Source organism: Salmo trutta, chromosome 3, assembly GCF_901001165.1.
Source record: "Salmo trutta chromosome 3, fSalTru1.1, whole genome shotgun sequence".
NCBI lineage: Eukaryota > Metazoa > Chordata > Actinopteri > Salmoniformes > Salmonidae > Salmo > Salmo trutta.
In genome coordinates, this window is record NC_042959.1 from 30853393 (window position 1) to 30870582 (window position 17190).

The 17190-nt window shown below is 41.6% G+C and overlaps 1 protein-coding gene across 1 annotated transcript in view; it reads right to left on the bottom strand.

The window, feature by feature from the left end:
* LOC115172609 (vascular endothelial growth factor receptor kdr-like) overlaps nucleotides 1-5047 on the bottom strand; it is an 80173-nt gene extending 75126 nt beyond the window's left edge. Inside the window, exon 1 of the mRNA XM_029730220.1 lies at nucleotides 4457-5047. Coding sequence (XP_029586080.1) covers nucleotides 4457-4517 — 61 coding nt within the window. The 5' untranslated portion in view covers nucleotides 4518-5047. The remainder of the gene's footprint in view (nucleotides 1-4456) is intronic.
* Nucleotides 5048-17190: the final 12143 nt, after the last annotated feature.

Below are 17190 nucleotides of genomic sequence, written 5' to 3' on the forward strand. Positions count from 1 at the left end.
CACACTGGGTCCTTCAGAAATCACTGCACTTTGCCAACAATACGGGTCTTTCAGAAATCACTGCACTTTGTCAACAATACAGGTCCTTCCCAAATCACTGCACTTTGCCAACAATACAGGTCCTTCAGAAATCACTGCACTTTGCCAACAATACGGGTCCTTCAGAAATCACTGCACTTTGCCAACAATACGGGTCCTTCAGAAATCACTGCACTTTGTCAACAATTTGGTTAAGACAACAGTAAAAGAGAGTTACTTTTTTATTAGCCCGTAGATTACCCCTTGGAGACAGAATGTCCCTGCATCTCCTTTAAAAAGGCAGAATAAAGGACAATGGGTGGCCAGTCAGCTTTTCCTGGTAATACAGAATAAAACGTGGCTAACTATAGGAATATCCTGTATAACGAGATTCCTACGAGCTCTTCCAACGTGTAAGCCAGGAGGATTCTTGTTCCATAACATGTGAGATTACGACTGGCTGGTGGACAGAAGCTCCTTGAAATTGAAATCACATGAAGGGGTTAATATAAAATATATTGCCAGCTCAGCAAGAAAGATATGTGTCTTATAGAGGGGGATGCTGCTATCATCACTGTTAATAACAGCGATAACAACTGATCCCTGAATGTAAAATTCCCAGATTCAACTGAAGTGCTTCTGCTGTGCAGTTAGAAGTCTCCCAATCCAAGAATCCATCATGCACAAGAGAGGTACGAGAGCTAAGGAAACCTGCCAACACCAACAGCTGAGTTAATATTTCACCTTGGAATAACACCACATTGGTGGATATGTTGGCAGCAGTCTAGCCCGTCAGAGAGAAACAGAGATGCTTGGTGTGTGTGTGTGTGTGTGTGTGTGTGTGTGTGTGTGTGTGGGTATGTAGGCTGCATGACTCGGACATACCGTTGGTGAGGGATGAGCTCCCTTTGAACTTAGATGACCTCTCCCTATCACTCCCATTGGCCATCTCAAGTGCCCACAGAGGGGAGAAAAAAATATTTAAAAAATAAACTTAACTGGAACATCACACTCCTTAACCCAGAGAAACCGCTTCAAAAGACACAGTGGACCATGGAGTTTCCATTTGACCCTATAGGCTGACTTTTGGAACAGGTTGTTTGAATTGGAAACAAAGTTAAGGGAGATGTGAGGCCAGTGAAGTGCACGGTTGGATAAGGTTACATTTGATCCTCTCAGTTATTCCCTTTAACTAAGAGGCTGAAATGGATAGGCAAAGACTTTGACTTTGTTTAGGATTTGTGTTTTTTGTGGCTGAAAATGACGAAACTTAGATCCCATTTTGGTTTGAAGAGTTTTCTCACCACTTCCCCTTCCCCTCATCTAATTTTGTGTGATTCAGTCAATGACTTATGGTCAGCGGAACCCTACTGTGCTCTAGGTCTCCATTAACTGTGGCGTGGGTGTCAAAACCATGCCATAAACTCCCTGACTCATCTGAATCGGTTCTAGTTTACAAACCACAACCCTGCTCTGGGTCTGACCTTCCAGCAGCTGGGCAGTGTCAAGCATCATTTCTGAAGGTGACTGAGATAAATCCCATCTGAACGTTCTGTTCCCATCAATGTGATGATAGGCAACAATCCCAAGAGAGATTATATTGTCCCACGGGAAATAGCCACGGTAATAGACAAAGTGGGGTTAAACCTGGTTGTAATGCATAGTCCAACTTTACTGCGTAGTGCACACACCCTATCGCTGTACTGGTGGAGGGAGAACTTGTATTATCTGAACACAAGACAGAGTTACATCAAATAAAGCTCTGTTTTCATGGTCCCGAGCAAAGAGCTGCTGCAGGAAAGAACTCTCTGGCTGTCAGAGCCATCAGGCTTCGGATAGTGCCAGCGGGCCGAGGAGGAGAGAAGCGCTGGACTCATGCCTTGCGCTAAATCAAAAGCAGTCACACATACCACTCAGAGTGAAATATGTGCTAATCATTTTTACTTGACCTCTGTATCATTGAATGAGTCATAAGGAATGTAATGGTTAAATGGGGTTGACGGGAATGTAATGGTTAAATGGGGTTGACGGGAATGTAATGGTTAAATGGGGTTGACAGGAATGTAATGGTTAAATGGGGTTGACGGGAATGTAATGGTTAAATGGGGTTGACAGGAATGTAATGGTTAAATGGGGTTGACAGGAATGTAATGGTTAAATGGGGTTGACAGGAATGTAATGGTTAAATGGGGTTGACGGGAATGTAATGGTTAAATGGGGTTGACAGGAATGTAATGGTTAAATGGGGTTGACGGGAATGTAATGGTTAAATGGGGTTGGCGGGAATGTAATGGTTAAATGGGGTTGACAGGAATGTAATGGTTAAATGGGGTTGACAGGAATGTAATGGTTAAATGGGGTTGACGGGAATGTAATGGTTAAATGGGGTTGACAGGAATGTAATGGTTAAATGGGGTTGACAGGAATGTAATGGTTAAATGGGGTTGACAGGAATGTAATGGTTAAATGGGGTTGACGGGAATGTAATGGTTAAATGGGGTTGACAGGAATGTAATGGTTAAATGGGGTTGACAGGAATGTAATGGTTAAATGGGGTTGACAGGAATGTAATGGTTAAATGGGGTTGACAGGAATGTAATGGTTAAATGGGGTTGACAGGAATGTAATGGTTAAATGGGGTTGACAGGAAAGGCCTAATAAGGGTCCGCTTTGATCTGGAGAGAGTTGGGTAACAAATACAATATACTAATGTTAGCGTTTGCTTTTTGCGATAGGAAAGAGGATTTACCAATTTCAAGCATCTATAATCAACGGCTCTTATTTCACTTATCTCTACATGTACATTTTACATTTTAGTCATTTAGCAGACGCTCTTATCCAGAGCGACTTACAGTAGTGAATGCAGTGCCTTACAAATCCACCAATAATCTCAATGACTCCCAATACTAAACAAAGTCACATCACCAGCACAATAAGGAATAAATGCCTGTTTTTCAATTTAGTTGGGTTTATTTCAGATTATTTGTAGTGGACAAATCACCTACCTGTTCATCTGACCAAATCTCTCCCCATCCCTGTCTTTAGACCCCATTTACTATTAATGGCCCTACCATACAGCCAATCACCATGCAGAAATGGTCTCCCTTTCCTCCTCCCCATTGTCTTGAGATTGGGGCTGGACATACATTGGTGTTTGACTGTGAGCGTAAGGAGCTCCGGGAAGGAATATTTTCTCAGGTAGCGTGTCACGTTTCCGTGACTTCTACTGGCCAGAACAATACCAGGGTGCCTCCTGCCCCTCCATCCGCTTCCTCCTTGTGTCTTTCCCACGCTCCGCTTGTGGACAGTGAAGGAAATCTATTTGGAAACATTGTAGACAAAGCTAGACACTAAAAAAGTAGCAGGGGATGGAGGAGATAGATGGGGGCAGCATTTCCTCTGCTTGGATGTCATGTTTATTTGGACACGGGGAGGAAGACATATCTGTGTAGCACACCGGGACAGACACAATCTAGAGAAACATCCACCTTTTCTGCTCCATTTTGTTTACATGGAGAGGCATCAAGATCCCGGGGCTGCCAAGTGATAACAATGTGGCTTGCTTTGTGAAACATACATTCTATTCTCAAGATGTTGAACAACATTTCACTCAGGAGATCCACATGATAACAGTGCTAGAACACATATTTTCACCATAACTGAAACACTGGTTCTGTTTTCAAATTGATTTCCCCTCCTCCAGGGGCCGAGTTTTCTGTAACACATCAGACATAATTTCACCAATATCTAGTGCATTTTACACAAAAACGACCAATCTGAACGAACTCATTTGAGATGAACTGAGAACAGTAAACTAATGAGGTAATAGAAGAAAGGTATAGGTGATAATAAACTCATAGGTATAGGTCATAAACTCACTAAGGTTAAACACCACAGTAGCCGGTACTCAATTAGGCTAAATCCTCACTTCAATGGAAAGTGACATCTACTGGTGACAAGATGAACTGCAATGTCCGTACCTGTATGGATTCCTAATTGGCAGAACCTCAACCTTTAAATGAACTTGAATTACCATAATAACTGCATTTCAACGACAAGGAATTTTAATTCCAAAAAAGAACAGGGGCATTTTAATTTTAACTTCGTTGGATTGTGTGATATGGTCATGATTTAAACAGGATTATCCTTGATAATGTTCACCTCATAAACCTATGTCGTAGTGTCCATTCCAAAACAAAATGTGTTTATGTCTTCAAACTCTTGAATAAAAAAATACAATCTTCTTATTAATAGGCTGCATACCAGAAAAATGACAGACTAAACGTGAAAATCAATCTCCAATTCTTCATATTTGACAGGGTAATAAATCACCAAATGTGGGGGCATTAAGTAACGAAATTATACTGAGATCCAACTCGCATAACCAAATAATAATTTTGGATAAACCATCTCTGGATAAAAATGGAATAATTCTTACCGGTTATATATGTGATCAAATGAAGGAGGATTGACAGTTTCGCGCAGTCGAGCGGGGCCATGCTGTCGACCACAGATGATAGGCCTACTTCAATAATATCAATCCCAAGGAAGAGCCAAAAGTGTTGGCTGAGGATGAAAACGGAGAAAATTCGTAGCTAGGGCTAATAGTCCAAAAGTGATATGACAAATTCCCTTTCGTTTTTAATCCCCAAAATCCTTAGATCAAAATCTAAGAAACTCAGCAGTTTTCCTTGTATCCCAGAGCTTGTTTTGCAGGACAGCTCCCCAGCGCAGTTTTGGTTCCAATTGAAGAGTCAGATGAGAGCAGTCCCCGAGGGCAGGTGCGACCCGCGCGACAGTATCCCTCCTTCCTCGTAACTGATTGGATTGAATTTGAACAAGCGTTGCCACAAAGTGCCTGATTCCTAAAATATTCTGTACACGATAACAAAAGGCTCCAAATTTTAAATAAACAAAACACAGAGAAAAATCAACCATACATCCTCTGAACAACGTAGTGCAGACTAATTAATGCGCAACTGTCTGAAAGAATTTCTCATCCGCTTCGGTACTCGTACTCAGCACTGCTTGCAGTGCATGGCCGTTTGTGTCTTTATACTGAAAAACAAAGGAAGTATGCAACGTCACTTGTTCAGGACAAACTGCTGTGACAGTATTCAGTTCTAGAAACACTTTCTGCATTTTAATTTCACTAATATGACATGTAAATATATTTAATATGTATTGATGACGGTATTGGCACCATCTTTGCTACATCATCAAACAGTTTAATCGCGTAAGGTTTTGAATGACTTGAAAAACTTTTCCAAGACTTCACTGACAGGAAAATAAAGATTATAAATGAATCAGTCAAACATCATTTACCCATTTGGTGCAACATCAACATTATACTACATTTCAATTCTTGAATTCACTGTTTCACAATTCAACAATTGGCACAGCCCTTCATTGCCCAATGTCACAACGTTGCATGAAGAGAATGTAAAACAGCCTACTTGACCTTGATCAATTAAAAATAGTAAACCTAGTGTCTAAAAGTAGAGATGATCTGGTCTGGGGAAACCAGCATGAGGTGGGGTTTCTCAAAGGAGAAACATCGGTTCGAATTCTTAGAATAAATATTTGTTGGATTTATTTTTAACTTTAGAAACAGGATATACAGCGTTTTATATCAACTGTAAATAATCCTCTGTGCGTGGCGTGAGTCCACTGTTCCCAAGCAGCACCCCATGGTGTGTGGATGTGCAGCAGACTTGTTTTCCTCCATCAATGCAACAAATGATATTGGCAGCTCTCTGTGGCAGGTACTGTAAATAAGAATATCCTGCCTCACCTTTCCGCCCATCACAACTCAAGACCTGCATGACCTACCATTCTGAGGAGTTGAGCAGCAGCGCAGTACCGCAGATCCGAACTGGGCTGCATGTGTTGGCCCCCGGACAACTGATAGGTGAGGCCCACTACTCACTCTGCGGTCTGCGGAGAACACCATTCTTCCACATCATTCTTTTGAGAACATGGTAAATCATTGATCAAGCTCGACTTGTAGTGGGAGTCATGGCATTTTTCTGTGCAGGTGTGTGCGATTCATTCTGCACATCATAAACCATGATGATTTAACTCGATACGAGGAATTCATCATAAACGTGACACCAGATTATTGAAGGTGAATAATATGCCCATAAATGCATGATAAATCACTTTTACTGACACACATGAAGTCAATCATTCATCAAGAATTGATAAGATGAATACCCTGGCATGAAGTAACTTTTATGTTTACTTTTTGGTTTTTAAATTTATCAATAAAAAAGGTTGAAAGAATACCTGAGAAATCAACTCAGTATCGAGTAGGCCTAAACAGCGACATCTCGCTGACTGTAAAGAATGGAGACGGAAAGAGGGCAGGATATACACTTTATGAGTAACTGACTTCATAATATGATGAAACAATCTTTATCACACCATTTACCTTTTGTTCCATCTTGAGCACGAGACATCAGTTTGTGACTGGTCATGTGCATGTCGTGTTCCACCTAGCATGCCTCCAGTTTATGTATAGTGTGTTCACTCATATGATAGAGTGAGTCTTCAGAGAGCAGGGCAGTGAGGGCACATTCCCCTTGGACTGGGAGGGAAGCTAGATAAGACTCGGGCAGGAACAATTGCTGGAAGCGGAGAGCTGAAAGAGGTGAGGTTTTAAGACGTTTTATTTTAGAATCTGTTGTAGCCTACGAAACACAATAAGAGGGCCTGGCCAGTTCTACACACGCAGCTTGCCGTCTTTCCTTTGACCCAACAATAAAGGCTTAGTAAAAGGAGTGGTAGCAGCAACAAAGACTTTCTTCAGGGAGGCCCTGACCGCCGGTGACCAAAGGACCATGATGGATATAGAATGTAAACGATACCCCCTATTCAAAAGATCTCTCGCATACGATGCTACAGGAGGCTCGAACATCTTCTGACGTATGCAGTGCGCTACACAATGTCATGGTCCTGGAGTTATGTTCAGTTTGTTTTGACTGATGTTTACATCGCATCATCCAACAATCATCTCTGATTAATATGTAACTTTTACCTGTTGTAGCCTTGACTGGGACTAGGCTTTATCGGGAATTGCATTTTATGTAGGCTATGTCAAGACTATTATATGAAAATCAATTGTTAAGAGTTTATTATCCTCATTACATCTTTATTATCCTACATAGTCCTCTCAATATACTGTATTATGGATCAGAGTATACACAGGATACGTTGATAGGCTATTCATTGCTCCAGTATCAGACACCATCTTGTGGGTGTAAAATAGAATTGCACCAAAAGTTTTCATTGGAAATTAGAAAGAACAGTGGATTTTATTTTTCAGCTCTAAAACGTTTACATTTCATTTCATTTACAAAATAGTTTAGTAAAAAAAAATGCTATTATAGAAAAAATTTATTCGGCCTAACTGACAATTTGAGATTCAAGCAAAACGATGAACTAGAGATGTGGGATCCCGATCTCGGTTGCTGACATAAGTAGAATTTTTAAGCGTTGCCGGTCGGTACGGTATCTCGAGCTTCGTCCTTAGTGCATGCGTAGACCAGCTGGATGGAATGTATGGACATATTCCACCTCTCAATATCCCAGTCTGTTGTCCCTATGTGCTTCAAGATGTCCACCATTGTTCCTGTACCCAAACAAGCTAAGGTAACTGAACTAAATGACTATGGTCCCGTTGCATTCACCTCTGTAATCATGAAGTGCTTTGAGAGGCTAGTCAAGGACCATATCACTTTGTTATTCCTAATCTACAGTATATCAATGACCTTGCTGCTGTGTCTTCTACCGTACGTCCCATTCTCTTTGCTGATGACAGCAATTTGATTTTATCACACAAGAATTTTGATTTACTAATTTCTGAAGCCAACTCAGGTATGGCCAAAATTTCCAAATGATTCCAGATACACAAATGATTTTTAAAAGTAAAAAAAATCCTACTTTATTGTATTCACTAGTAAGAATACAAAATATTCTAAAAAATAAAAATAAAGAGCCAGAATCTCAATTGGTGGAAATGAAATGGACAAGTGAAATCCACTAGATTCCTCTGAGTTCTAATTGATGAAAAGTTATCCTGGAAAGATCATGTTCAGTTTGACTGCAGTAAAGTGATGAAATATGTTGATATCATCATCAAGATTAGTGGTTTGGTTCATCATGATTGCTTCCTAACTCTACTTACCCATATCTCATTTACTGTGATATTATCTGGGCTAGTACATATGCCTCCTACCTACACAAATTGCTCATCATACAAAATAAATGTGCAAGACTAGCCACCTTCTCTAATTACCTGGGTACATCTGCACCTTGGTTTAAGAAACTCAATATCTTGTCTATTTACGACATTAATGTACACCAATTATGCACTGTCATCTACAAATACTCATACCTCCCAGACAGTTAACCTAAACCCTTCAATTGATTCTTCTAGGTTAATTCTGAAATCCATCTATATAACACAAGACACTGTGATAACCTTCACCCTCCCCACATAGTCCATTCTCTATCAGATACAGAGGTACCGTACTCTGGAATTCTTATCTTCACATTGCCAAAACCTCATCATCCCTCAATAACTTCAAGTGAAGACTGGGGGTGAGCCTGATAAACCAAACTACCCAATAATCCCCTCTATGTAGTTTTTTCTTGCATACTGAGTATATCATGCACAATTATAATTAATATGCTTTTTTTAACTGATTGAACAAACTTTTTTTATATATACTTATTGTCACGTCCTGACCAGTAAAGGGGTTATTTGTTATTGTAGTTTGGTCAGGACCTGGCAGGGGGTGTTTGTTTAGAGTATTTCGGGGTTTGTTGAGCTATGTACTTATGTAAGAGGGGTGTTTGTTTTATGTGTTCCGGGGTTGTTTGGTCTATGTTCTATGTTAGTGTATTTCTATGTTCAGTCTAGTTTATCTATTTCTATGTTTAGTTCATTGGATTGACTTTCAATTGGAGTCAGCTGTTCCTCGTTGCCTCTGATTGAAGGTCCTATGTATAGGGGTGTTTTTGTATGGGGTTTTGTGGGTAGTTGTTTCCTGTTTTGTGTCTGTGCACCCGACAGGACTGTTTAGTGGCGGTCGTTGTTTTGTATACGTGGTTTGTTTTTCCTTCTTTTGATTTAATAAAGAAGATGAGTATACACGTTCCCGCTGCACCCTGGTCTAATCCTTACGACGCCCGTTACACTTATATTTGTGGTGTGGTTTTCATATAAGCCCTTTTGGGCGTCCAACTTCACCTGCACACCGTTTTTACCAGTTTTCTTATCTGTACTGTTTTGTCTTTCAGTTATTTTCTTTGGTGCGAATAAATAAACCTCAACCCTCCACTTTGCCCGACACCCTAGACCCACAAAAATGTGCATACCGCCCCAACAGATCCACGGATGACGCAATCACCATTGCACTGCACACTGCCCTATCCCACCTGGACAAGAGGGATACCTATGTGAGAATGCTGTTCAACGACTACAGCTCTGCTTTCAATACCATAGTGCCATCCAAGCTTGTCACTAAGCTCAGGGCCATGTGTCTGAACTCATCCCTGTGCAACTGGGTCCTAGACTTCCTAAGGGGCCGACCCCAGGTGATGAGGGTAGGCAACAACATCTCCACCACGCTGATCCTCAACCCGGGGGCCCCACAGGGGTGTGTGCTCGGCCCCCTCCTGTACTCCCTATTCACCCATGGCTACGTATGACTCCAATTCAATCATCAAGTTTGCTGACAACACAACAGTGGTAGGCCTGATTACCAAGAACAATGAGACACCCTACAGGGAGGAGGTTAGTGCCCTGGTGGAGTAGTGCCAGGAAAATAAGCTCTCCCTCAATGTAAAAAAAAACCAAGGAGCGCCAAGAGACAGAAGAGGGAGCACACCCCCATCCACATTGACGGGGTTGCAGTGGAGAGGGTCAAAAGCTCCTTGGCGTGCACATCACTGAGGACCAGAAATGGTTCCACCACAACAACACAGTGGTGAAGAAGGCACAACAGTGTCTCTTCAACCTCAGGCAGCTGAAAAAATGTGGCAAGGCCCCTAAGACCCTCACAAACTTCTACAGATGCGCCATTAAGAGCATTTTGCTGGGCTATATCACCACCTGGTATGGAAACTGCATCGCCCTCAACTGCATGGCTCTCTAGAGGGTGGTGCTGTCAGCCCAACGCATCACCGGGGAAACACTGCCTGCAGTGTCGGATTAAGAAATCATAATCCACAGTAATTTTTTATACACTATTGATCCTCTGTGGATAAATTATGTACTCTGGTGTATTTTGAACAGTGAGAGAAGGCTACTATGGTTGTTTAAAATTGCAATATCTATTTTAATATTTGTTGCTTCTTGGGTCCCAGCCTTGACTCACATAATTGACTAGTAGTAGTCACATTTGCTTATTATGCAGTTTACTTTTTTTTTTGATCAGTTACTTAATTAACCTCTCTGGCGCATGTGGGACGAATTCGTCCCACCTACGTAACAGCCACTTCAATCCAGTGGCGCGATTTTTGAATCGTTTGAAATACTATTACTTCAATTTCTCAAACATATGAGTATTTTACAGCTATTTAAAGACAAGAATCTCGTTAATCTAACCACACTGTCCGATTTCAAAAAGGCTTTACAACGAAAGCAAAACATTAGATTATGTCAGGAGAGTGCCCAGCCAGAAATAATCAGACACCCATTTTTCAAGCTAGCATATCATGTCACATAAACCCAAACCACAGCTAAATGCAGCACTAACCTTTTATGATCTTCATCAGATGACACACCTAGGACATTATGTTATACAATACATGCATGTCTGTTCAATCAAGTTCATATTTATATCAAAAAACAGCTTTTTACATTAGCATGTGACGTTCAGAAAAAGCATACCCCCCGCAAACTTCCGGGGAATTTACTAACAGTTTGCTAAATTACTCACGATAAACGTTCACAAAAAGCATAACAGTTATTTTTTATTTTATTTTTTATTTTATTTCACCTTTATTTAACCAGGTAGGCAAGTTGAGAACAAGTTCTCATTTACAATTGCGACCTGGCCAAGATAAAGCAAAGCAGTTCGACAACATACAAAAACACAGAGTTACACATGGAGTAAAACAACATACAATCAATGATGCAGTAGAAAAAAATAAGACTATATACAATGTGAGCAAATGATGTGAGATAATGGAGGTAAAGGCAAAAAAATGCCATGGTGGCAAAGTAAATAAAGTATGGCAAGAAAAACACTGGAATGGTAGATTTGTAGTTTGAAGAAAGTTAAAAGTTAAAATATAAATAATATGGTGCAAAGGAGCAAAATAAATAAAATAAATAAATACAGTAGGGGAAAAGGTAGTAGTTTGGGCTCAATTAAAGATGGGCTATGTACAGGTGCAGAGATCTGTGAGCTGCTCTGACAGCTGGTGCTTAAAGCTAGTGAGGGAGATAAGTGTTTCCAGTTTTAGAGATTTTTGTAGTTCGTTCCAGTCATTGGCAGCTGAGAAATGGAAGGAGAGACGACCAAAGGAGGAGTTGGCTTTAGGGGTGACCAGAGAGATATACCTGCTGGAGCGCGTGCTACAGGTGGGTGCTGCTATGGTGACCAGTGAGCGGAGATAAGGGGGGACTTTACCTAGCAGGGTCTTGTAGATGACCTGGAGCCAATGTGTTTGGCGACGATTATGAAGTGAAGGCCAGCCAACGAGAGCATACAGGTCGCAGTGGTGGGTTGTATATGGGGCTTTGGTGACAAAACGGATGGCACTGTGATAGACTGCATCCAGCTTGTTGAGTAGGGTATTGGAGGCTATTTTGTAAATGACATCGCCGAAGTCGAGGATTGGTAGGATGGTCAGTTTTACGAGGGTATGTTTGGCAGCATGAGTGAAGGATGCTTTGTTGCGAAATAGGAAGCCAATTCTAGATTTCACTTTGGATTGGAGATGATTGATGTGAGTCTGGAAGGAGAGTTTACAGTCTAACCAGACACCTAGGTATTTGTAGTTGTCCACAAATTCTAAGTTAGAACCGTCCAGAGAAGTTATGCTGGATGGGCGGGCAGGTGCAGGCAGTGATCGGTTGAAGAGCATGCATTTAGTTTTACTTGTGTTTAGGAGCAGTTGGAGACCACGGAAGGAGAGTTGAATGGCATTGAAGCTCGTCTGGAGGGTTGTTAACACAGTGTCCAAAGAAGGGCCAGAAGTATACAGAATGGTGTCGTCTGCGTAGAGGTGGATCAGAGATTCACCAGCAGCAAGAGCGACATCATTTATGTATACAGAGAAAAGAGTTGGCCCAAGAATTGAACCCTGTGGTACCCCCATAGAGACTGCCAGAGGTCCAGACAGTAGGCCCTCCGATTTGACACACTGAACTCTGTCAGAGAAGTAGTTGGTGAACCAGGCGACGCAATCGTTTGAGAAACCAAGGCTACTAAGTCTGCCGATGAGGATGTGGTGATTAACAGAGTCAAAAGCTTCAAAATTTTAAGAATTATAGATACATTACTCCTCTATGCACTCGATATGTCCGATTTTAACATAGCTTTTCGGATGAAGCACATTTTGCAATATTCTAAGTACATAGCCCAGCCATCACGGGCTAGCTATTTAGACACCCGGCAATCTATTTAGGCACCCGGCCTTCACCAAAATCATATTTCCTATAAGAAAAATGTTATTACCTTTCTTGTTCTTCGTCAGAATGCACTCCCAGGACTTCTACTTCAATAACAAATGTAGGTTTGGTCCCAAATAATCCATCGTTATATCCAAACAGCGGCGTTTTGTTCGTGAGTTCTAGACACTATCCCAAAGGCAAATCACGGCCACGAGCATGGCGCATTACGTGACAAAAAAATTCTAAATATTCCATTACCGTACTTCGAAGCATGTCAACCGCTGTTTAAAACCAATTTTTATGCCATTTATCTCGTAGAAAAGCGATAATATTCCGACCGGGAATCTGCAATGAGCCTAAACAGCCGAATGAAATTTCTCCACGGGGGTGAATTGTGCACGCGCCTCATTCAATGGCCCTCTGATCGGCCACTTGGCAAAGGCGATAATCTGTTTCAGCCAGAGGCCGCCTCGTCATCGTTCAGGTTTTTCCCGGGTTCTGAGAGCCTATTGGAGCCCTAGGAATTGTCACGTTACAGCTAAGATCCTTACTCTTCAATAAACAGATGCAAGACGCACGACTCCTTGTCAGACAGGCCACTTCCTGCATGAAACCTTGTCAGGTTTTTGCCTGCCATAGGAGTTCTGTTATACTCACAGACACCATTCAAACAGTTTTAGAAACTTTAGGGTGTTTTCTATCCAAACCTGAACAATAATATGCATATTCTAGCTTCTGAGTTGGTGTAGGAGGCAGTTAAAAATGGGCACATATTTTTTCCACAATTCTCAATACTGCCCCCTAGCCCAAACAGGCTAATCAAGGCAGGGCCCTCCAGTTACCCAGGTGGGCCCCTACCTCCTCACCCCATCTGATGATAAGCAGAGTGGCAGCAGGCAGCAGCAGGCTGTCTACACTCATTGAGAGTGGGCTCCTGAGTCCTCCTGTGGTTGGCAGTTGCAGTAAAAAAAATACAAAATATATATTACATATATAATATATACTGTATACACAGTATATTTTTAAAACACTTTTCTGGGGGAGGGGGTTCCTCTTGGGACCCCCACGGGCCTGGGCCCAGGGGCTTCAGCCCCGGTAAGCCCCTGCATTCATCTGGCCCTGGTTGCCTGCCCTCCATAACACTAACAGCACTTGGTGTCAAAGGAAGGCCAAGAAAATCATTAAGGACCCAAGCCGCTGACTGTTCACTCTGCTACCATCTGGCAGACAGAGACAGTACAGGTGCATCAGAGCCAGGATCTATAGACTGAGAAACAGCTATCACCAGGGCCCAGGAAACAGGATGCATCAGAGCTCAATTATGAGTCTCATAGCAAAGTGTGTCAATACTTATGTAAATAAGGTATTTCTGTTTTTTTATACATTTGCTAACATTTATAAAAACCTGTTATGGGGTATTGTGTAGATTGCTGAGGACGTAACAAAAGGTGGAAAAAGTCAAGGGGTCTGAATACTTTCCGAAGGCACTGTATTCTCTGTATTCTCGACATACCTAATATACCTGCCACTGTACATACCATTTTCTTTTCCAAATTATACTGAACAAAAACGCAAAATGTAAAATGTTGGTCCCATGTTTCATGAGTTGAAATAAAAGATCCCAGAAATGTTCCATGCACACAAAACCTTATTTCTCTAAATTTTTGTGCACAAATTTGTTTACACCCCTGTTAGTGGGCATTTCTCCTTTGCATTTCTCCTTTGCCAAGATAATCCAGGCACCTAACTGGTGGCTGATGATTGGCTAGGAGAAATTGATAATAAAATGAATGTGAGGGCTGTCTTGTTAGACTTCAGTGCAGCTTTTGACATTATCGATCACAGTCTGCTGCTGGAAAAACGTATGTGTTATGGCTTTACACCCCCTGCTATAATGTGGATAAAGAGTTACTTGTCTAACAGAACACAGAGGGTGTTCTTTAATGGAAGCCTCTCACATATAATCCGGTTAGAATCAAGAATTCCCCAGAGTAGCTGTTTAGGCTCCTTGCTTTTTAAAATGTTTACTAACGACACGCCACTGACTTTGAGTAAAGCCAGAGTGTCTATGTATGCGGATAACTCAACACTATACACGTCAGCTACTACAGCGACTGAAATTACTGCAACACTCAACAAAGAGCTGCAGTTAGTTTCAGAGAGGGTGGTTAGGAATAAGTTAGCCCTAAATATTTCTAAAACTAAAAGCATTGTATTTGGAACAAAACACTCACTAAACCCTAAATCTTGTAATAAATAATGTGGAAATTGAGCAAGTTGAGATGACTTTAACTGCTTAGAGTAACCCTAGATTGTAAACTGTCATGGTCAAAACATATTGATGCAGTAGTAGCTAAGATGGGGAGAAGTCTGTCTATAATAAAGCAATGATCTGCCTTCTTAACAACACTATCAGCAAGGCAGGTCCTACAGGCACCTGGTTTTGTCGCACCCTGACTACTGTTCAGTCGTGTGGTCAGGTGCCACAAAAAAGGACTTTGGAAAATTGCAATTGGCTCAGCACAGGGCAGCACGGCTGGCCCTTGGATGTACACAGAGAGCTAATATTAATAATATGCATGTCAATCTCTCCTGGTTGAAAGTGGAGAAGAGATTGACTTCATCACTACTTTTATTTATGAGAGGTATTGACATGTTGAATGCACCGAGCTGTCTGTCTAAACTACTGGCACACAGCTCGGACACCCATGCATACCCCACAAGACATGCCACGATAGGTCTCTTCACAGTCCTTAAGTCCAGAACAGACTATAGGAGGCACACAGTACTATATAGAGCCACGACACATGGAACTCTATTCCACATCAAGTAACTGACGCAAGCAGTAAAATTAGGTTTAAAAAACAGATAAAAAAAACACCTTATGGAACAGTGGGGACTGTGAAGCAACACAAACATTGGCACAGACACATGCACACACACACACACACACACACACACACACACACACACACACACACACACACACACACACACACACACACACACACACACACACACACACACACACGATAACATACGCACTATACATACACATGGATTTAGTACTGTAGATATGTGGTAGTGGTGGAGTAAGGGCCTGAGGGAACACAGTGTGTTGTGAAATCTGAATGTATTGTAATGTTTTTAAAATTGTATAAACTGCCTTAATTTTGCTGGACCCCAGGAAGAGTAGCTGATTCATTGGCAGCAGCTAATAGGGATCCATAATAAATACAAATACACAGGTGCACCTTGTGCTGTGGGCAATAAAAGGCCACTCTTAAAATGTGCAGTTTTGTCACAAAACACAATGCCACAGCATGTATAGCATTGTGTGGGTGAGTGGTTTGCTGATGTTAATGTTGTGAACAGAGTGCCCCATGGTGGCAGTGGGATTATAGTATGGGCAGGCATAAGCTATGGCCAATAAACACATCCCTTTTGCCCTCAGGGCATGGACTCTACAAGTTGTCGAAAGCGGTCCACAGGGATGTGAAAGACCCAGCAGCGTTGCAGTTATTGACACACTCAAACCAGTGCGCCTGGTACCTACTACCATACCCCATTCAAAGGCACTTCAATATTTTGTCTTGTCCATTCACCCTCTGAATGGCACACTACACAATCCATGTCTCAATTGTCTCAAGGGTTAAACATCCTTCTTTAACCTGTCTCCTCCCCTTCATCTACACTGATTGAAGGTGACATCAATAAGGGATCAAAACTTTCACCTGGATTCACCTGGCCATTCTATGTCATGGAAAGAGCAGGTGTTTCTAATGTTTTTTACACTCTGTGTATCTACTTGGATTGTTATTTCTTGATTTCTTGTTTTGATTTTTTCAATTGTGTAATTGTATTGTATTTGCAAGACATCCTACTGCACTGTTGGAGCTAGTAACATAGGCTTTTCACTGCACCTGCCATAACACCTGCACATTTTTCTATGTTTTAGTCTGGCAGGCTGCTCACCTTAATTTTGGCTGCTCACCACATCCCTCTGTACTTCCTTATCGGTTAGTGCTATTCAGGACCATTGGGGCGTCCCTACCCAAAACACTAAACACTACCCTTAACCATAACCTACCTCAACCTACATACGTGTACACAGTACTTCAATCAATCACCTAACTTAACCTATTTGTACATATTACCTTAAAAAAAAAAAAAAAACTCCTAACCCAGTACACTGACTCGGTACCGGTACTCATTATATAGCCTCATTATTATTTGATTGTGTTATTTTATTGTTACAATTACATTTGTATCTATTTGCTAATTTTCTTACGTTTTAACTGCATTGTTGGGAAAGGGCTCGTAAGTAAGCATTTTACGGTGAAGTCTACACTTGTTGTATACGCCGCATGTGACAAATAACATTTGACCCTTACCTAACCTTAACCATTTGAATTTCAACTTCAATGGGGTGGTGTCAGCGGTGCACATCTAAGGGCTCGCGGATAACAAGGGCCGTTCTCTCTGACGTCACTTCAAGAGAGCGGCTCGCGCAACGCCAAGATCACAGCTGTCAATCACTT